This window comes from Hemibagrus wyckioides, linkage group LG05 (assembly GCF_019097595.1).
Source record: "Hemibagrus wyckioides isolate EC202008001 linkage group LG05, SWU_Hwy_1.0, whole genome shotgun sequence".
Lineage (NCBI taxonomy): Eukaryota > Metazoa > Chordata > Actinopteri > Siluriformes > Bagridae > Hemibagrus > Hemibagrus wyckioides.
Window position 1 is genome coordinate 10638966 of NC_080714.1, and position 21999 is coordinate 10660964.

The 21999-nt window shown below is 38.4% G+C and overlaps 1 protein-coding gene across 4 annotated transcripts in view; it reads right to left on the bottom strand.

Annotated features, from left to right (window-relative positions):
- bsna (bassoon presynaptic cytomatrix protein a) overlaps positions 1-21999 on the bottom strand; it is a 75644-nt gene that overhangs the window by 15151 nt on the left and 38494 nt on the right. For 3 of the 4 annotated variants that reach the window (XM_058390550.1, XM_058390549.1, XM_058390552.1), the window contains exons 4-5: positions 10302-10802; positions 1365-7979 (exon numbers count right to left, since the gene is read on the bottom strand). In XM_058390550.1, the coding sequence (XP_058246533.1) occupies positions 1365-7979; positions 10302-10802 (7116 nt within the window). The remainder of the gene's footprint in view (positions 1-1364; positions 7980-10301; positions 10803-21999) is intronic. The other variant, XM_058390551.1, reaches the window with a different exon arrangement.

Below are 21999 nucleotides of genomic sequence, written 5' to 3' on the forward strand. Positions count from 1 at the left end.
AGACCATGGAGAGGGAAGGGGTAAAAAGCATGCAAAAATCACAGAACAATGTTAGATATTCTGTGGTAGCAGCTAGACATGAACAAGTGATTTTTAGTGAAGGATCTATAGTCATGACATAATTTTATTTAATAGCCTTTTCATATCCAAATGGTTTTAAAGCAGCTTTAAAATTCTCAATTTCTATGTAAAATCAGTGAAATATTTCCAGAGATTTAATAATAACAAGATGAAAAGACTAAAAGCACTTTTTTAAACTAATGGCTGGCAACATGTTCACAAAACATTTGAATAAGCTCATTTGAAACAACAAGTTCGGTTGAACACCAATTTAAATGTTAAACATTTAGTTCAACACTGCAAACGTGAGAAGTTTGGTTTTCCAAGCATAATTATAACTATATTTTGTTCTAGTCAGTAGTTGAAGTGAAGCCAAAATGTTATTTGCTTGTCATGGCTGGCTAGACTACATTTCTAGTCTTACCCACACACATATTTGTATATGTCTCACATGTTGTATATCATTTAGATAGATTCAATCAGTTTTTTTGTAATTACTGTAGTTAAATATTTATATGACGTAAAATGTAGATCCAGCAAACATGAACAATATACATCTATCTAACACTGGAAAATTCACAAATTATAACAAATTACAATTTGCAGAACATAATTTTATTCAACCCTTGAAGTCTTTAGCTACCTCATTTGAGTTCATAACTGATCTCATACAGATGTCATGTGAACATTTTTGGAAAGCTTTCTCAGTACTGAAGTACTGAATCTCCTATAAACATTTCTCTACTGATTCTTAGGTACTGGCTGTACTTTTTCTAAGAAGAAGTCCCATGCCTAATCTACAGTACATCTTAGAGTCATTTGTATTTTCTGCACACAAGATCAGAACAGATAATAATAAACAGTCTATAGATTTAATTTTATACTTTTTTTGTCAGTGTTGGGTACAAGTCATATAACTAATAATCAGACAGTAAGAGGTGTAAATACACAACCTAACCATGGCAATCTAAACTATGGTGTTTATAAATGTATCATAGCTATTGTAGTGACAATATAAAAAGCAATATAAAAACATACTATATATTAGAAAAATTCAGAAAACATTTAATTAATTTAAAAACCATTCTCCAGTTCAACACTTCTCACATATAATTTTTTAAATAATATATAATATTATTTGCAAATATAATTTCTGTAAAACATAACTCTTCAAGAAATTTATCTTGAACAAATTTAAAGAAACTTTTTTAACAGTGTCAGAAAAAATAATTACTTAGACTTCTGCACGAATACCACAAATCAGTTCATTACAATAACTAAAACAAAAACAAAAACACACATACCTGACTTTGAAGTGCCTGTTGCTGGTAAAGGGATATCCTTGCCTTTGTTTGTTCATCAGTTGTGGGACTGAGGGGCTTGGGATCTGACAAGGATCTCTGGACATTCTTCATTGGTCGGGGTAAACTCTGGTGCCTCTGTGGGGACTCAGCTGTATATGACTTCTGCTGTGGAGAAACATGGGCTTTATTCAGCCTCTCGCTAGAGGAGAAGGATGTTTCTATGACGCGGTGTGGTGATGAAGGAGATACTGGAGAATACAGCACCTGAGGGGATTTGGGTGGTTGCCGAATCACACTGGACAGTGACTCATTGTGCAGATGGTGCTGTTGGTAGCCAATGTCCAAAGGATCTGGTTTACGTCTCTCAAACTTTGAAACACTCTGTTGACGAGAGGATAGTGGATCTGCTGACCCCACAATTTGTGCACTGCTGGAATATGGACTAATAGTGGTGGCCACATTAATTTGTGGAACTACCACACCTTGAGAGTGGGACTCAGGGTCAGTCTGACAAGCTAGGCTTTGTCCCTTCTGTGTTCTCTCTGGACCAGATATGTAGTGGACAATCTCAACTTTGTTAGGATCTGACACAGTGACATGTATTGCTGGAGAGATTTTCCCTAGCTGATCTATTTCTGTTTGGCAAGAGCAATCCTGAATGGTCTGTATAGCAATACTAGAGGATGTAACTTTGGCAGTTAGAGTTGAAGTTTCAGTTTTAGTATCAGCACCTGATTCAGAGTGCCTGGAGAAGCGAGAACGTCTCCGTCTGACAGGTTGCTCCCATTCTGCCTTATCTTCATCATCATCTGTCTGAACACTGCAATCCACACTACGTCTAGTCCTTCTTCTTCGGGACATTAGATATCTTTCTTCTTCATCCTCATCATCTGTTTGTACACTGCTGTCTACAATTCTAGTGGGCAGGGAAAACATTGTTACCTCTCCCTCAATACCATCCTGTAAACGAGGCATTGATCTTTGTTTCCACATTGACCTATTATCTATTTGCCCCTCATTATTCCTCAAACACATCTCTGATACAGAGTTGGGCAAAGACCTGGAAGGCACCTGAATATCACCATGTTGCATATCTTGTGGCACGTCTTGTGGCTGAATAATTCTGCCACTTTGGTCACATATAAGTTGAGTACTAGTTGTCTTTTGTCTTTTTTGTTCCTCAAGATGCTGCTGAAGCTGTTGCTGCAGTGACTGTATCTGGTCAAGCTGCTGCTTTTGCTGAGCCAGTTGCTCTCTCTGCATAACCAGCTGACTTTCTCTCTCAGCTTGTTGCTGCTGTAAAACCTGTTGTTTTATGCTCTGCAACTCCTGAATTTCCCGTTGCACAAGAATATGCTCTTTTTCCCGGTGCCGCTGCAATTCTGCACGCTCCCTCTCAAGCTCCTCTTGTAGCCGTAGCTGCCTCAATTTTTCTAGTTCTATTCTCTCTCTCTCTAATTGCAATAACTTTTCTTGTTGACGATGGAGATGTTCTTCTTCTCTGTCCTTTTCCTGTGGAAGAGTTCCCAGAGTTGAAGCAGTGGCTGCAGTTGATTGTGTAGGAGGTGGTTGCTGTGTTGATACAGACTGTTGTGGAAGTTGAATGTGAGTGGGAGGATAAAGCTGCACTGGAGGTTGGGATGGAACTTGTGTTTGAAGATGGGACTGAGAAAGGTTCAGAGGCTGCTCCTGAGATTGGCTTGTATTGGCTAGAGCAACCGTTTGTGTTGGCATTGATGTCGTTAGACAACTCTGTACAGCAGAAGGCTGGGTTGGTGCTGTAGTTGTCCCAATACCTGTAGAACTTGCTGGAGACTTTCCAAGATAAATAGGTGCATCCTGCTCTGTGGTGATTGCAAGTGAGTCATCTGCAGTAGCAGAAGTTGTAACAGGAACATTAGTAGGTGTTGGAAAACGGTAAGGTGTCTGTCCTGTGAGAGGCATCCTGGAGGCCATAGGCATTCTATGGAGGCTGGCCAGAGGCACTGGTGTCATATTTGGAGTGAGGTATGGTCTGTAAACACCTCTTAATAATGGGTGCAGTACAGAAGCTGGCTGGGTTGTTATTGGCACAGTGGATGCAATGGGTGTATTGATAGTTGAATAGATCATACCATCAGCTGATCTAATCGCTGATGGAAACATGGCTCTAAGACTTGCTTGTCTTGCATTGATGAGACTGGTAAGAGCTTGGGAAAAGGGCTTTCCATCTGGTCCATATATAAAGCTGGGTTTAAGACTCTGCTGCAGATTAATTCTGCCTGGTGGACCACCTCCTCGGATTAACTGCAAAAGATCAGGGTTGCTGCCATACCTTTCCATTGAATTGAGGGCTGCACACATTCTACTAATCTCTTTAGCAGTAGTGGCACTATACTGGGCAAGGTTAGACTCTGGCAAACCCGAAAGATTGCAGGATGAGTAATCATAATCTGAACTTATATTGGACAGGGAACTGTACCTGCGCATAGGAATAGTTGGAGCTATCACATCACCCTGACGAAGATCTGTGTAGGAACCATACTGAAGTCCCATTCCAAGAAATCCTCCATCATAGCCATGCTTAACTGAGTTTAAATCCATTGATTCTATGGAGGCTTGCATATCAGGTTTAGAAGAGTAGGACTGGAGCCCTGCTTCTGCAAGGTTGGTCTCAGACAAGGATGGTTGTAACTTGCCAGGGAAAGGGAGTGTGTATGATTTCAAGGTGAAATCATGATATATGTGTTTATCTTGCTTTGGTGCTGTTGGTTCATATAGCTGTGGTGGTGCAGAAGGGGGCCTTGATGGCTCACTTACATTTGTTATCTCATCTGCCATTGTTTTTTGGGAGAATGGTCCTCCCACACAGCTACCACCAAAAGGCAAGTTATAAACTACATCACAGCAAGCAACCTGATTCTCTTTCTTGATTTGTCCAGTTAGATCCCTTGCATCTTGGCTTTCCTCTGATTTGATTAACTGGGTCAGAGGTTTTCCTTGTGTAGTACTGTCCATCTGAACCATCATAAATTGAGGCTGAACAGGCGATTTACTCTTCAATTCCACAGAACTGCCAATGTTATAAATCTCAGGTGCAAAAGCTGGTGATACTGCACTGACAACAGGGGCAGTGCTTGTCTGGGTGACGACTAGGTCCTTCTTTGATAGTGGAAATTGACTGGATAGATTAAGCTTTGCAAAAGTAGAAGCTTGATGCTGTTGAAGTTGATGGTGTTGCTGAAGTTGCTGCTCTAAAAGCTGTTGTTGATGTTGAAGCTTCTGCTGTTGTTTAAGTAACTGCTGTTGTTGAATACTAAGATCTTCCAGCTTGGCATCGATATTTGGTATTGATGGGTCAATTGATGGTTGTTTATTTTGTACAAGACATACTACGGTTCCCATGCCTTGGCTCATGTCTGTTCTGTTCTGAAGGGGATCACCATAAACCATAGGATGCTTGGGTTGAGATATGAACATTGAGGCAGCGACAGTTACACTGACTGTTGTTGCTGTTGAAACAACAACATGTGGCTGTTCCTGAGCATTCAAATTCATTATCAGAGGCTGGATAGTTGTAGAATGGCGTATAGGGCTGCTTTCTGCACTGCTTGCATATTTTCTTGACTCTGTGGCCAAGGAAGTCAAGTCCATTCCCTGATCTGTTATAATAAATGGTGATGACTTGGTAGCAGTTCTTAGGTCCGTCACACTTGCACTGTGTAGCTTCTGCCCTTGCTCAACTCTTGAGGTGCCAGGGACTGTGGAAATACGACATAGAGAAATGTTTTCCATTGAAAGTGATCCACGAGCATAAGAGCTAGCAGCAGTTACCATACTTGTACCAACATTAACCCTCTCAACTTTATGGGTTCTGTAGAAACCATGCAGAGGTGACTGCTGGTGTGGTGGTGTGTCAGGGGGACTTACAGGGGGTGAATAAGCATCAAATGATGAGGGATGGCTAAACTTTGTTGGAGAAGATAAAGGAGAGGTGGCAGTATTAACTGTAACTGGTTTTGAAGGGCTAGTTGGCTCTGATCCAATTGTTATTACCATGAAAGTGGCATCCTGAGAGGACTGTTGTCTAAAGAGTCGTGGTGAGATAGCTCTGTGAGGAGTCTGAGTGGCCTGTGCCATAATAGGAGATGCAGGGCCAGAACCTTCAGAGGGTGCTATCACTGTAGGACTGAAAGTCTGAGTTGAAAATTCAGCTGTTTTCCTTGAAGGAGATCGGGCTGGTATATGAGGTGGAGGTGAAGCAGGAGAAAGTGGAGGACTCCCTTTATAGTATACATGGACATTATGAGAGCACAATTCAGATACAGACTCTAGCTGTGTTGCACTATCTCTTATTTGGCCTCTGTCTGAGGGTCTCCTTCCATCCCGTTGATTATAAGCTTGAGTGATTTCAGCAATTTTGTTGGACACACTTGAAGTGGAGTTTGTGATGGAGCTGCTTGTATGTCGGCCATAAAGAGTAGACTGCTGGGAAGTCATTGTTTGACTGGTAGTGGTTTGTGAGACATGGACAGCATCCCTGGAATATACTCCATATGCAGTGATAGTAGTGGCAGCAGCTGAGGGTATGATGGCATTTTTGCCAGCATGACTTCTAATTCTATCTTTATGCCCATCCTTGGAGAAGTGTTGAGTTACTCTCACATCAGGTATTCGTCCTCCTGTTCCAGTTTCTGAAAATGATACTGGGGCTGAGAGTTGTGTAGGGCTTGTGCCAGGCGTCAGGAGGGCATTGCTCTGCTCCAGGAGTTTAGCAAAAGCTGATCCAGTGTCAAGGAGCTGTTTATCTGCATAAGACACATCCATTTCCACTTGATCATCCAACTGCTTGGCTATGTTTTGTGAAGTCTGACGTATTTCCTCATAAATATCACTTGCCTCCTCATTCTCATAGTTTGTATCTTCTTGGTCAATATAATCATATTCATCATCATAATGCTGTTCATTTCTTCTATCATCGTCTGGATAGGCACTAGTGCTATATAGTTGTGCGGACTGCTGCTGCTGCTTTTGTTGTTTCTGTAACATCTCTGCTTTCTTCATCATTTCTTCATAAACTTCCTCTGCACTCTTTAGAGGCTTTCCACTTGAGGAGGTAGTTGTAATCGTAGAACAGGTAGTCTCTGGCTTTTCAGTAGGAGAATAAAGTAACATAAATGTAGGCAGATTGTACTCACTACCAGACTTGTAGAGCTTAGATGACATTTCAAACCCTTCAGCCTCAGAATCAACTGAAGGTGAGTACTCTGAGCAGGAAGAACGATGAAGTTCCTCCATTTCAGCAGCTTGTCTCAGCTCCTCTGTTGGGGATGCATCTTCAATGGGGGACAGGTTGCTTGGAGGAGTTTTGGACCGTTCCCTTCTTCTCTGTGCCCTCAGCTCTTCCTTATCTCGTTTAGTTTTTCTGGCGGTACTTCGGATTCTTTGCTGCTCCACTTCTCGCATTTTTTCTTGCTCCCTCAGGAGTTCCTCTTCCTCTCTCAGCTCATCTTCCTCTGAGGAGTCTTCTATGGTGGGCAGGAGGGGGCCATGAGACCGGTGTCTAGCTTTCCTCTGTTGCTTAGCTTCTTCTAGACGTTGTCTCCTGCTGGGACTGCTATCACTGTCATCCTCCATGGAGGATACGGAAGTAGGAGATGTTCCTGAGTTGTAGCTGGAAGTTGTAGGAGGGATAGTGGAGGAATAGTCCCCCCTTGATCGCTCCTCTGGGGAACCTGTTAGGCTTTCCATTTCAAGTTCTGGCTCTCTGTCCAGACTCAAGTCATTTTCATTGTTGAGTTCCATGTCTCGGCTGTAACTGTTGGTGTTGTTCAGTTCTATGGTCTTAAATCTTCGTAGGCCTCCTTGTGAGCCAATTAGGTCCTCCTCTCCTTCCTCAGCTGATCCCTTGTAGATTTCACAGGTAGTTTTGCTTTCCTCTTCAAAGCTGCTTGAATGGTGAGTGAGACGGCGCTTTTCTTTCCCTGAGTCACTAATGTGCTTATGTATTTTTTTTGACTTTTGGTAACCATATCCTTCATCATCTTCCTCTTCTTCTTCCTCGTCTTCCAGCTCTTCTTCATCCTCTTCATCCTCATTTTCTTCATCTGCGCTCATCTCCATGATCTGCCTTCGCATAAACTCTTCATCAGTTATATCAGCAAGTTCAGACTTTTTCTTTTTCTTTGCCTCTCCAGCAGTAGCTACTGTTCTGAGCTCTCGTTTGGCCTCCCAATCGGTTGGGTCCTCCTCTTCTTCCAAGATGTCCTCTAAATCTTCATCTGAGTCATACTGATCTTGACTAATTGATAGTGTTTGGGATCTGTGCTTTCTGTCCTCAGTGTCTCTGTGGTGCCGTTCTCTACCACGTTGTTTTTCCCAAGTTTTCTCTCCATCAGAGAATACCTTTGACTCTAGTAGAGGTCGCATAGAGCTCTCCAGTTTAGTGATCTCAGAGGGGCTTGGTGGTGTAAGATTCCCAGACATACTCTTCTCACTTAATTTCATTTCTTCTTCATGAATAAGGCCGGTAATTTCACTGTGTGAGCTTGATATCCCATCTGAGGAGTAACCTGTGTCACTCAGGCTTTGTGGACTCCGTGAGAGGTCATGGGTGCTGTTTGTTTTGCTTGTCTCCTAAGGAACAGCAGAAAATATAAAATGCAACTTAGACCATTTCAGACACTATTTGCATTTTATCTGTACCACTTCATGGGCAGAGGTGCTACTCAATAACACCCGGATATCACTGCATGTTTTTTTTAGGTTATTACATGGGGCCATATGAATACTAAACTGTACAAAAGTTTCCAGTAAAGGAAACCCCAAATACTACAGTATAAATAGAAATTTTGGACAATTGTTGAGTTTAGCTTTGTTGCAACAGTTTGGGGAAGGCCCACAGATGGGTATGGTCAGGTACCCACATACTTTTGTAACATTAATTTCATTAAAACATAGAATTGCAAAAGACATACTGTTGAACCATCTTCCTGAAAAGAATATTTTAAGCTAACAAGTGCCTTGCAAAAGTATTCATATTCAAGTACCCCTTGAATTGATTTTTTCAAATTACAACCACAAGCGTAAATGTATTTTATTGGGATTTTATGTGAAAGACCAACACAAAGTGGCACAATTCTGATGTGAAAGGAAAATGATAAATGGTTTTGAAAATTTCTTACAAATTAAAATCTGAAAATTGTGGAATGCATTTGTATTCAGCCCCCTTTATTCTGATGCCCCTAACTAAAATCCAGTGGACCCCATTTCCTTTAGAAGTCACCTATTTAGTAAATAGAGTCTGTGTATAATCTCAAGATTAATTTCAGCTGTTCTGTGAAGCCCTCAGAGGTTTGTTAGAGAACATTAGAACAAACAGCATCATGAAGCCCAAAGAACACACCAGAGAAGTCAGGGATAAGGTTGTGGAAAAGTTATTATTAAAGGTTATTAAAAAAGGTTATTAAAGGTTATTAAAAAAAGCTTTGAACATCTCACAGAGCACTGTTCAATCCATCGTCTGAAAGAGTATGGCACAACTGCAAACATACAAAGACATGGCCATCAGCCTAATGAGCATTAATCAGAGAAGCAGCCAAGAGGCCCATGGTAACTCTGGAGGAGCCGCAGAGATCCACAGCTCAGGTGGGAGAATCTGTCCACAGGAAAATTATTAGTTGTGCACTCCACAAATCTGGACTTTATGAGTTGCAAGAAGATCTATTGTTGAAAGAAAGCCAAAAGAAGTCCCATTTGCAGTTTGAGACAAGCCATGTGGGGGACACAGCAAACATGGAAGAAGGTGCTCTGGTCTGATGAGACCAAAATGTAATTTTTTGGCCTAAATTCAAAACACTATGTGTTGTGGAAAACTAACACTACACATCACCCTGAACACACCATCCCCACCGTGAAACATGGTGGTGGCAGCATCATGTTGTGGGGATGCTTTTCTTCAGCAGGGACAGGAAAGCTGGTCAGAGTTGATGGGAAGACAGCAACATACAACCAGAGCTACAATGGAATGGTTTAGATCAAAGCATATTCATGTGTTAGAATGGCCCAGTCAAAGTCCAGACCTAAATCCAATTGAGAATCTGTGGCAAGAATTGAAAATTATTGTTCACAGACACTCTCCATCCAGTCTGACTGAGCTTGAGTTATTTTGCAAAGAACAATGGGCAAACATTTCACTATCCAGATGTGCAAAGCTGGTAGAGACATACCCCAAAAGACTTGCAGCTGTAATTGCAGCAAAATGTGGTTCTACAAAGTACTGATGCAGGGGGGCTGAAAACAAATGCATGCCACACTTTTCAGATATTTATTTGTAAAAAAGAAAAAAAGAAAAAAAAAAGAAAATTGAAAACTATTTATCATTTCCCTTCCACTTCAGAATAATCTGCCACTTTGTGTTGGTCTATAATATAAAATCCCAATAAAACTTTATGTTATGATTTATGATTTATGTTTGTGGTTGCAAAATATGCAAAAGTTCAAGGGCTCAAGTTGCAAGGCACTGTATTTTAGCAGCAATCTTGGAATTAATTTTTAACAATTTCATAATTTTCACATTGGCTCATTGTTGTAACACGTATAAAATGAAAGGTTTTTCACACAGTATGTTATACCTATATGAGGGTTAACTGGGCTGTGGCTGGAAACTTACTGAAACTTACTGAAGTGCTAAAATCACAACTTGTTTTACTGTCATACAACAGTAAAAATGGCAGAGATCTATCTAAACTTTATTCTGCGCACTGAGATTTGTGCTTTCTCTAAAGAAACAGCATATTTACAATTGCATTTGAAATGCAAATCTGTGACAAAAGTCAAGAGAATACCAAGAATAAATAATGACACAATTTTGATGAACAGAGGGCCAAGATATTTTTAAAAGTTGGAGAATTCTAAAAATGTTGCTCCATTTAACAATGCAATGAAATACAGAATTACCTCATAGTATCTGGATCGCTGAGAGTCCCTTTTCTCATCCTTTGCTGTTGTGGTCACAATGGGTTCTGATGTTCCTTTCTTATAAGTAGGTTTAGGTTCCTCAGTGACACCAGAAATACGCTCTTGCTCACTGACCACTTTTGGCATAGTCTGGTCCTTCTTGTGTGATTCACCGACAACTTTACATGTGGTAGGAGTTGAAGAGAACTGTGAGAGGGGTTTTGTATCTCCTGCTAGTTTGACTACAGTTGCAGCAACGGGAGCAGCTCCATCAGTTGTTGGAGTTTTCTGCTGTCGCAACATCGCATTGGGCCCTTCCTGTTGATTAGCTGATACTTTCTGAGATGTTGGCTGTGGAACATGTTGCTGACTGGCCTGGTGCCGGGGAGAGCCCACTTGTTGGTGTTTTGGAGATGGATAAGGAACATGAAGAGGGGTGTCATCAAGTCCACCAGACATTAGTCTTTGAGTCTGACAGTTAAGACAGAGCCATTCTTTTTTCTGAAAAATAAATAAATAAACTAATGAAACACTTATAATGTGCACTTGGAAGGAGGTGTGTTAAACTGTATTAAGATGTTGAAGAAGAATTGCAACACAGATCAAACAAACAAACAAACAAATAAATAAATATGTTTTAAGATATGTTTTTTTAGAAATACATAGAAAAATGAAACATTAACCTTTGCTATGACTTCTTTGTGAAAAGGTACACTATTTAGTACCACAAATCATATAGTCATTTTATAATGTCATTTTATAAATACATAATCATTATAATATATATATCATTATAATTATAATCATTTTATAAATACAAGTTTATAGCCAGGTGAAGTGGGAAAAGGGGGAAATTCTAAACAGTGAATTAGACATGTTTTTCTCCATGATTAGCATTTTACAACACTGTCCTTTAATTAATCCTTAAGCACTTACTGACTACATAGTAGCAAACAATGTTATCCATTATTATTCGTGCACCTTCAAGTAAAATGGTAAATCAATAACCTAACCTTTACTAACAAGTTACTAGTATCCAAAAGTGCAGTGATTAAAGCATTCGTAGAGATTTATGTTGTTTACTGTGTCAGCCAAATGAGCAAGTGTACTGGATTATGTGTTATTTATACAGCATTATTACAGTACTATAAACTGTATGTTTTACAGTTGTTAGCTTAATTTTTTAATTAAAATTGTAAAAAAAAATCAGAACTGGCTTGACAGCTGACAGCGGCCTGGATGCCTTAGGAGTTAACAATCCTCTGAATTAGAAGCAAATTTGTGACATAATTACAAAGCCAAAGCTAACTTCTCCACTTCACAAATCTCACAGGTTTCCTCTCCTCGGTGAAACGCCTGCTGAGAAAGCAAAAATAGCTCTGGTTATAGGAGACTCTATTTTAGCAGCACTGGTTAGGTGTATACTGTAGCAAGTACAGGTTTTCAAAGGTAGTTTTTAATGTGGGAGCTAATGAAATATGCTTTCGTTAGTCAGAGGTTACTAAGGGTAACATTGTAGAGGTGTCCAATGCAGTAATACGCTCTGACCCCATCCTAATGCTGGCAGTGATGTAGCTGACAGCAGGTTATGGTAGCTGAACTGCTGGATGTCCAGGTGGTGTGCCAAAAACAATGTCGGCTTGATAGATAATTGGAGCAAATTTAAGGGCAAAACTGGCCTATCAGGGAAGGATGTAGTCAATCCCAACAAGTAAGGTACTGATTCAGTAGGGGTTGAAGAATGTAATAGGACCCACTCATAATGGTGTTCACACTCTTGACCTTATACTAACATTCAAATATAGAAAATGTAATCACTTTCCACATTCTGAAGCTATCTCCGACCATTATCTCGCCTCTTTCAAAATGTGTCTTAGACATAATATATGCACTTTGCCACATTACTTAATACGGCAATAGTCACCAAGACTTCAAGACTTATCAACCAGGATTGGATCGCTGTCTGACCCCAGAGAACTTTTTGCTGCACTCAAGGTAACGTAGCTCCACTTAAAAGAAAAATAATTAGAGAGAAGAAATAGCACCTTGGTGAAACAATCACATGTACAACTTAAAACAGAGCACTAGAAAATTAGTACATAATCGGCAGCAAACTGATTTGGTAGTATTTTAAGCAGCCTCCTGAACTACAGAAAATCTGATTCTAGATCAGCATATCTCTACCCTAATTGAAGATATATATTGAAGACAAAAATAATTATTGTATATAATTTAACACTGTAGAAAATTTAACTAAGAATAAAACCACCACGAAAATATGCACACGATCAATACAAAGCAGCAAAGAGTTCATGAATTTGACAAAATTGAATATATCAGGGAAACAATTCAGATCATAAATTATATCTATCTAATAGATCTAACAGGTTTCTATCTAAACCTGTAGATAACAGTATAACTCAAATCAGCTATTAGAATGTTTTACTCCCCTCTTCAATATCACCTTTCATAGTAGGTCCCTTTCCTACATGTTTCTGCAAACAAATTGTTAATCCCTGAACAGGTGATAACATTAACAAGACAGTATTCATATTATAACAAGAATGAAAGTCCTGCTTATGCAATTGCTCTTTTTGACCATATACTACATTAATAGGGAAATTCTTTTATAATCACACCATCTAGTGTCACCCTGAGTCTGGTTCCTCTTATGGTTTCTTACTAATATCATCTCAGGGAGTTGCCCCTATCACCTCTGGCTTGCTCATTAGGGCAATTATTGTTCATTAATTAATTAATTAACTCATTATTGCTAATTATACATAAAAATGTATAATTCATATCCTGAATTTATATATTCCTGTAAAGCTGCTTTGCAACAATGTCCATTGTAAAAAGCTCTATACAGATCGAATTTAATTGAATATAATTAGAAGTCACAAGATTTTCCATATTTATGTTTCCAATCTGTTGGGAATTAATAGCTTAATTTTATGTCACTGCATTATGCACAGGTAATTATAGTTAGTCAAAAGCATTCTGTAGTTTCAGACTTACGTGTGATCTGTGTAAATGGAAAAATAAACAACAATAAGAACTTAAATAAATAGAAACATATAAACCAGTAAACTGAGTGCTAACTAAAAAACATCAAACTAAAAATGAGCATTGGACAAAGTCAGTTATTTGTTCCAATATGCCTTACAGAAATATTGCATAATCAGTCACATGCCTAGTTGCATAACTAGACATGTGATCACTACAGACAATTTAGTCAGCTGAAAAAGAATGTGTCAGAAATATGAATCGTTTCAATTAGTGACTTCTCTTTGATAGAAAAGTCTTTGCAATAGTAGTGTGGGTATATTTTGCACCTCCTGTTTAGATGTCAAAGTCATTCTCTATTTCAAAAATGCTGTGGGAGAGAGAGCAGTCATGGATACCTGGCACTGATGCACGCTACTTATTTAGCTAATTATAGACTACAGTGAGGGCCTTACAAAAGCACCATCTGTGATATGCTAAAAATGAGGAAGGGAGAGAAAGAAGCAGGAAAGACAGACATTTTCACAAACATACAAAGGTATGACTTAGTTGTATACTAGGCTAATATCAGTTAATATCAGCAAAACTACCTGAGTGGAGTTAATCTTGGTATCCTCATATCCTTGATGCAAAGAGAAGATCAGCAGTTTTGAAAACCACAGTAACTAGGCCACAGATGTGGGTCACTGCAGGCTGTGAGAGGTCTATCTTAAACCAACATTCCTACATTTATAGTGTCAGAGCATTGTATTATATGTCTCAAATAATAAATACAATAAAATACATATACACATAGTTCAAAGGGGTTGAATATCTGCAGCAATAGTGAATTGCTAAGTAAATCTATATTGAGCAACCATCAAAATCTTTTCCTTACTTTCATTTACCACCTAACATATTAACAGAAACCTTTCATAAAGATTCAGCAGGTATGTGCAGGTATGAGTCTAATGCGAGTTTAACTGGTGGATGTGCTGTGCTGTGCATCTAGATTCATATTTTAAAAAGTGTCTCTAGAAAAGTGCATTACTTGCAGGCCTGAGCTCTGAACTATGACTTGATTTAGTGGTTCACAGCAAGGTTTTGATTTAACTGGGTATAATTATAAGTACAAATTTTAATTCTGGTATCTCATCAGTGCACATGTCAGGAATTCCACTTGCATTTAATAGGATTACACTCCTACTAGCACAGTATGGAAGCTACAGAGGACAGGGTGGTGGTGAGGTTGGGGGTGGGGGTGGGAATGGGGGGGTTGCTGGGGTTAGCAGGGCGCTAGAGGAGCAGAGGGAATGGTGGCAGTGTTCCATGTAATTACAGGCTGTCACTTTGATCATTCTTTTTTTCTTTCCTCCGCCTATCCTTCTGCTCTATTTAAGATTAAATCAAGGAACTGTCTTTCTAACAGTGCACAAACAACCATAATCATCATCTTCATTACTACAAAGATTAAATAGAAGAATGGAAGTGTTCATATGTTGAAATCTTAAGCAAAATTTCTTTTACATTATCAGAGTTTTGATAGCACTTATATTTTATACAAAACAATTCACTTAAGTGGTGAGGATTTGCTACTTGGGTTACGCAAATCATGTCTTATTTAGCATTTGGTACATGGGAGAAAATAAAACTACAATGTGCTGTCAGTGTCTAGAAAAGACACCAATAAAAGAATACTTATATTTACAAGTCCAATAGATTCTTAGATATTAAAGGGTTTCAAGCTCTTTTGAGTAAATATGATTGTGGACTACATCCCAAAGCCCTCTTGCACCTATTATTCAAAAGACAGCTAGCTAATATTGTAAACAGTTTATATCATATATAGCTATACAGTTTTCTTCAATGCAACACATAAACTGTTTAAATTGTCCAAGAACATGTGTTTCTGTACAAAATGAGAAACTGCACTGAAAAGCTCCTGCTTAAGTGAACTGACCAACCCAACCATTGTTTATAAACAATAAAAATATAAATTACCTGCTATGTTCCTCTCATACTGAATTATGTAAAAAGTCAATGATATTATGGGGTGTACACACATTTAAATCACCAATATTAGTAATATGATATGCATAGATAAGTGCATATGACATTCAGCAATCCCTTGAAAGTAGATACATTTAAAAGCAAATAAAGTTTTTGCAGTCTTTTGAAAAGCAAGTGCAGCTAAATAGAAAAGTTGACAAATATAGGCATAATCTCTATAACTAGATGTCTTAAAAAGTAGGAGTTAATGTTTGTGCTAGTGACTGAAAGTCTGTGTGCTCAAATCCCAGAACTGCCTGCAAGCCACTGTTAGGTGTTTGAGCCTTGATTCTCAACTCCTCAGTTATATTCTTGGAATTATATTCCATATTCTGCCTCATTCTTGTCCATCAACAGGTGTGAGGGCTGTGAATGTGTGTGTGTGTGTTTCTAGGTGCCAGCCTAATTCAATATGCCAATATGCCATTTGTTTTTTCCTTAATTGAAAGGATAAATGAGCTGGGCTTCTTCTACATACACTATATTGCCAAAAGTATTCGCTCACCTGCCTTGACTCGCATATGAACTTAAGTGACATCCCATTCCTAATCCATAGGGTTCAATATGACATCGGTCCACCCTTTGCAGCTATAACAGCTTCAACTCTTCTGGGAAGGCTGTCCACAAGGTTTAGGAGTGTGTTTATGGGAATTTTTGACCATTCTTCCAGAAGCGCATTTGTGAGGTCACACACTGATGTTGGACGAGAAGGCCTGGCTCTCAGTCACCGCTCTAATTCATCCCAAAGGTGTTCTATCGGGTTGAGGTCAGGACTCTGTGCAGGCCAGTCAAGTTCCTCCACACCAGACTCTGTCATCCATGTCTTTATGGACCTTGCTTTGTGCACTGGTGCACAGTCATGTTGGAAGAGGAAGGGGCCAGCTCCAAACTGTTCCCACAAAGTTGGGAGCATGGAATTGTCCAAAATGTCTTGGTATGCTGAAGCATTCAGAGTTCCTTTCACTGGAACTAAGGGGCCAAGCCCAGCTCCTGAAAAACAACCCCACACCATAATCCCCCCTCCACCAAACTTTACACTTGGCACAATGCAGTCACACAAGTACCGTTCTCCTGGCAACCGCCAAACCCAGACTCGTCCATCAGATTGCCAGATGGAGAAGCGCGATTCGTCACTCCAGAGAACGCGTCTCCACTGCTCTAGAGTCCAGTGGCGGCGTGCTTTACACCACTGCATCCGACACTTTGCATTGCACTTGGTGATGTATGGCTTGGATGCAGCTGCTCGGCCATGGAAACCCATTCCATGAAGCTCTCTGCGCACTGTTCTTGAGCTAATCTGAAGGCCACATGAAGTTTGGAGGTCTGTAGCGATTGACTCTGCAGAAAGTTGGCGACCTCTTCGCACTATGCGCCTCAGCATCCGCTGACCCCGCTCCGTCAGTTTACGTGGCCTACCACTTCGTGGCTGAGTTGCTGTCATTCCAAAACACTTCCACGTTCTTATAATACAGCTGACAGTTGACTGTGGAATATTTAGGAGCGAGGAAATTTCACGACTGGATTTGTTGCACAGGTGGCATCCTATCACAGTTCCACGCTGGAATTCACTGAGCTCCTGAGAGCGACCCATTCTTTCACAAATGTTTGTAAAAACAGTCTGCATGCCTAGGTGCTTGATTTTATACACCTGTGGCCATGGAAGTGATTGGAACACCTGATTCTGATTATTTGGATGGGTGAGCGAATACTTTTGGCAATATAGTGTATGTGTTCATCCATATGTGACCAGAACTGTGAAAGCATATAGCAACAACCATGAATCTTAAATATTGTGTATAGGTAGAAATAAAAAAGTGAAAGAGTGTACAACTGGCACGAAAGGATAAACCAAGGTTATAGTAGTTCTTTGATGTAATTACAATCATTATTAGATTGATACTAATTTTAAAGTACAGTGTAAGTCTACATGTCTGATTTGCACACAGCCTGGGACAAATGCATTAATACATATAATAAACAATATACAGTATGTCAGTAAATTTCTTGACCCAAATCTAACGTGGGCTTTGACCCCAGTCCAATTCTTCCCGGTTGTCTTCCCATTGACCGTACCTGTTGTCACTGGGCACCATTTACAAAAATACAATTCTGATTGAAACCTTTAAAGATGTTTTAGCTGTCCTTTGGATTCTGAATTATTGTACTGTGGACCTGTTTGACTTAATGCTAAACTGTAATCTGAAAATCCAAAAACATGCATAAGAGCTATGCAGTGCATTTGGAATGTACTGATTTACATGTGACTAAAAATGTGGAGATCTGTATTGTCTAATGATGTGGTGGGAGCTGTAATCTACACTGCATGTTAATGATAACCTTTTCCCTGCATTTTCTCCTCACTACCATCATTTGCTGTTCACAGGACAGAGTGTCTAAAATCAGTTAACCTACCACTCTCTTTTTTTGCCATTATATCCCATTTTTTATGAAGGCCTATTAAGATAAATGGCAGCTCAGTTTCAGTGAGTAGTCAGAACACATGCAGTACATATAAAAAGACATACTGTCCAACTAGAGACATGGTTTCTGCTAGTTCTCACAGCTTTAGGATCCAGCAAATTGACTGTGAGGTCTTAAGGAAAGCCAAGAGAAAATGAAAATGGATGAATATGGCCGCTAATTTATGGTTGCAATTTGGCACACAATCATACATCAAAAGGATCTGGCAAGACAACAAAGACATTGAGGACAAGAGAGATGAATATGACTACAATATATTTACAGTAAAGAAGAGACAATGACTGTTGCTTGGCTACAATCCCTGCACTGAACAGCACCACTTTCACCTGCATGCAAGGAAATATATGGCACAAAACAACAATTAGATACAAAATAATAATAATGATAATAATCATCATCATCATTTTATTTTAAACATTTTCTTTCACCAGCTCTCCCTGGCCCTCTGATTATGTTATTAATATTAATAAATTAAATTAATAACTATTAATTTATTAACAATCACATTTGTCTATTGACTTAAATTGGTTACTTCCTGTTTTTCCTTTTTTTTTGTCAACACACTCTATAGGTATGCTTTTTGGCTTGTGCTAGATATAGACCTTTAGAATGTTTGTTCATTTTATTATTTTATTTTAATACTATCCAATATTACTATAGTGTTCCTATTAAATTGCTCGGTGAGTGAATACTCATGCACTTGGACCCTACTACACACAATATACAATAAACAGTGAGTGAATGATTTGATCCCACCTCAAAACCTATAACCTACCTCATTCACAGTCCACCAACATATTTTGTGAGTGCCCCAGAATCCACCCAGAATACTAAGACTTGCAACTAGCTTGCTTGGGCACTGCTGTTTAATGTTTAAAGTTTGAATGTGTGTGTGTGTGTGTGTGTGTGTGGTAACTTTCGGAGTTTCCTGTGACCAGTTTCTTATGCCTTATCTCATTACTCTGTCAAGCAGTTCGTTAAAAAAATAAGATACATCGTTGAGCTAGATTGATTAGCTTCTCTACAGTGAAAATAACTTTGCTAAAAAACAACCAAATATACATTATGTAGGACTCCAGAAGGCACTAATAACTATTGCTAACACTAAACCAGACAGGCTTTGTGAGTAGTTCAAATATCTGATATTTCTTTTACAATCACAATAGATAGTTTGTTTACAATCACAACACTGCACAGCCATTTGCTTGCATTCTTAAATCACTCTGAAGTGACACTATATGTGTACTGCTAATGACCTTTAAGTACTTCACAAGAGCAAGACTTTAGTCTGACTGACTGACTGACTGACTGACTGACTGACTGACTGATTGAATGAATGAATGAATGAATGAATGAATGAATGAATGAAAGGCCATTTTTGTTAAAGGGAATGTATGATTGGAAACAAGTTTGTTACAAACTGTGGTTCAATGGAAAAGTGGTTGGCTGTGACAGACAAAACCAGGTTGCAATAACTGACCAGACATTAAAAGACATAAACAGGTAGAAATTATATAAAAGTAAGGTATCTGGTCTAAAAAATTTAAAATCAATAATGCTCAACAATAAATCAGTTTAAAGTTCCTCAGATCCATTTGCAATTCAATTACAAAAGCCACACTTCCAGAATACTGTAGTGCTGTTAAACTATTGTCAGTAATTAAAACCAGGTATTCCAATTTCCAGTCCTTAACTCGCAATACACACATTTTCATGGAGAATGATAGAATATCTCTTTGATTGTGCCGCAGTTTTTAGCCCTGGCAATTTTATTTTGAGAGAAGCTTAAAATGAATGCAGAAAAAATAGTGAGACAATATGGAAGGAGACAGGAAATGAAGACGGTGGAGAACAATATCACCAGAAAAGCAGCAAGATAAGAAGAGAGGAATAAAAAAGAGCAGGGGCTAGAAGGAATGAGTACTGACTCATTTCACTATTTTGTCTGTGTAATGACTAAGGAAGGTAGACTCTCATCTGTTTATCAGCCTGAAGAACATTTAAATTCAAGCACTAGGTTACCTTGGTCACACATTATACAACTTGTTGAGTATATTTACATTCAACTTAACGGATGGTACTTTTGTAACTCTCAGAGTATTACAAAGTGTTAGCTCCAGAATGTGCAGCAAACAGTAGCACACCATTTTTATTTAATCTCAGCTTTAAAAGATTCACTATTGGCTCCATTTGGACTCCAGATACTATTCGTTGACCCACACCCTTCTGAAAATGTGGTGCCTAGTACACAGACAAGTAAGAGAGCAATAAAAGAAAACATGTTGGTACACACCCACCCACACACACCCACACACACACGTAGAAGTATTTATTACAGCTGTAGCAGTATGTAGCATACATGTAGTATCTATGACTTTAATCAAATATCATATGACTATAAATTCACCAGATATTCCACACATTCACTGTGAGATATTCATATCCACTCCATCTATATAGTGACTTTTACCATAAAGATTTCAAAATCTTGGGTTTTCACTAGAATTATCCAATCATTTGTATGGAGTCCAATATCTGATACCTCAGACTGTATATTAAGTTAACATTACAAAATATGCTTAGTTCACTTAAAAACTGTCTATATCTTTATATATCTTTTGTGTTCTAGTTTTCTGGTTTTATGTTATTTTCTTTAGGTACATAAATTGCAAATTTATATACCTACATGATTTATTATGAATAAGGGATTTATTATTAATAACTGAACAGCTTGCTGGAGAGCAACACACAAAACTCAAAATACTGTTTTACATACATTACAAAATTATGTAAATGGAAAATTATTTCTTAATTCTTTTGATGTTACAGACCAGGCCTCATGTGATAGAGGTTCTATTCCGTTTGTAAAGATTTTGATGTGTACTACTATTTTTAAAGAAGTGCTGGTCTCTTAATTTTCTATAGCTCTTAAATTAATGGTCAGGTGTGGAAAAAGTGGAATTGTCTCACTATCAGCAATGCCAGAAAAAAGTTCAGAAATCACTCCTGTTCTGTTCCTGTGATTCTTTGTAATCTGACAATAATTCTTTGCAACCATTTTTATGCTTTAGTACTTGCTCATAATGTGCTTTAAAGTATGTATGACTTAATTATTCGGAAAATTAAATGTTAAAGTTTGTCCTTAATTATACACATATATTTATGGACGTAAACTGTAATTTGAAATAACATTATCAGAGGTCAAAAATAGAATTTCTGCCTGTTTTGGGGGTGAGGTCAATATTTAAATTATTTGTGATGCCACACCCCACAAGAGTAGTTATTGGCTTATATGAATGTAAAAACTCAGGGACAGTTTTTGTACCTACTTTTCTTCCCCCAACCCACAGGTTTAAATACTATAATTTTATTGTGTCAGTTTTATGTGGTATTTTACTTTAAAAAGTCTGTATATTGCTGTACCAATACTACTATGGAGAGATGTGAATTGTTTGCCCAGCAGGGGGCTCACAACCCTGCTTTTTTCACAATGCCCTGCTCATGAGCAGCTAAAGAGAATAACCATACACTCATCTTGACTTATCTTAAAATAGAATTGTGGAGATAAAATAATTATGTTTTTATATTGATTGAAACTGTCTGATAAAATGATTTCCATTCCATTAGTTGAATGGACTGTCTACTGTCTACTATTTCTTATTTGACTCTGAATAGCATTAATTTTAAAGTCTGCTTCTCACTGATTTCCTATTGTTAAATGATACACAATGTGCTACTAGTCGTAGAATAAGACATTTCACTTTTAGTCTTGTGAAAGTATTACTGAAAATCTTTTTTTTTTTCATCAAATGTATTTTTTGGAAGCTGGATGCAAAGTTAATAGTAATTGCTGATTAATGTGTTGTGCTTTATTTTTTTTGTGTTGAGAAGCTGTGAATCTGTAAACTCTATGATAATGTAAAAAAAAAATGATTTTTTTTTTTTAGATTTTTAGATTTCAAAAAGGACAACATTCTGAAAACACTTAGATAACACTTAGAAAAATTGATGCTGTCATTGACCTTTCACACTCTTCATCTTCTCCACTGTGGTATCTGAGCCAGACATGTGGCCTTCATCTCAGCAGGGAAACACTTTCCTCATACTCCTGTAATTAATGCAGGCTTGCTCATATAACGAGAATAACCTTTACAGCATTTCCCAGCAGTAAGGCTATATGATT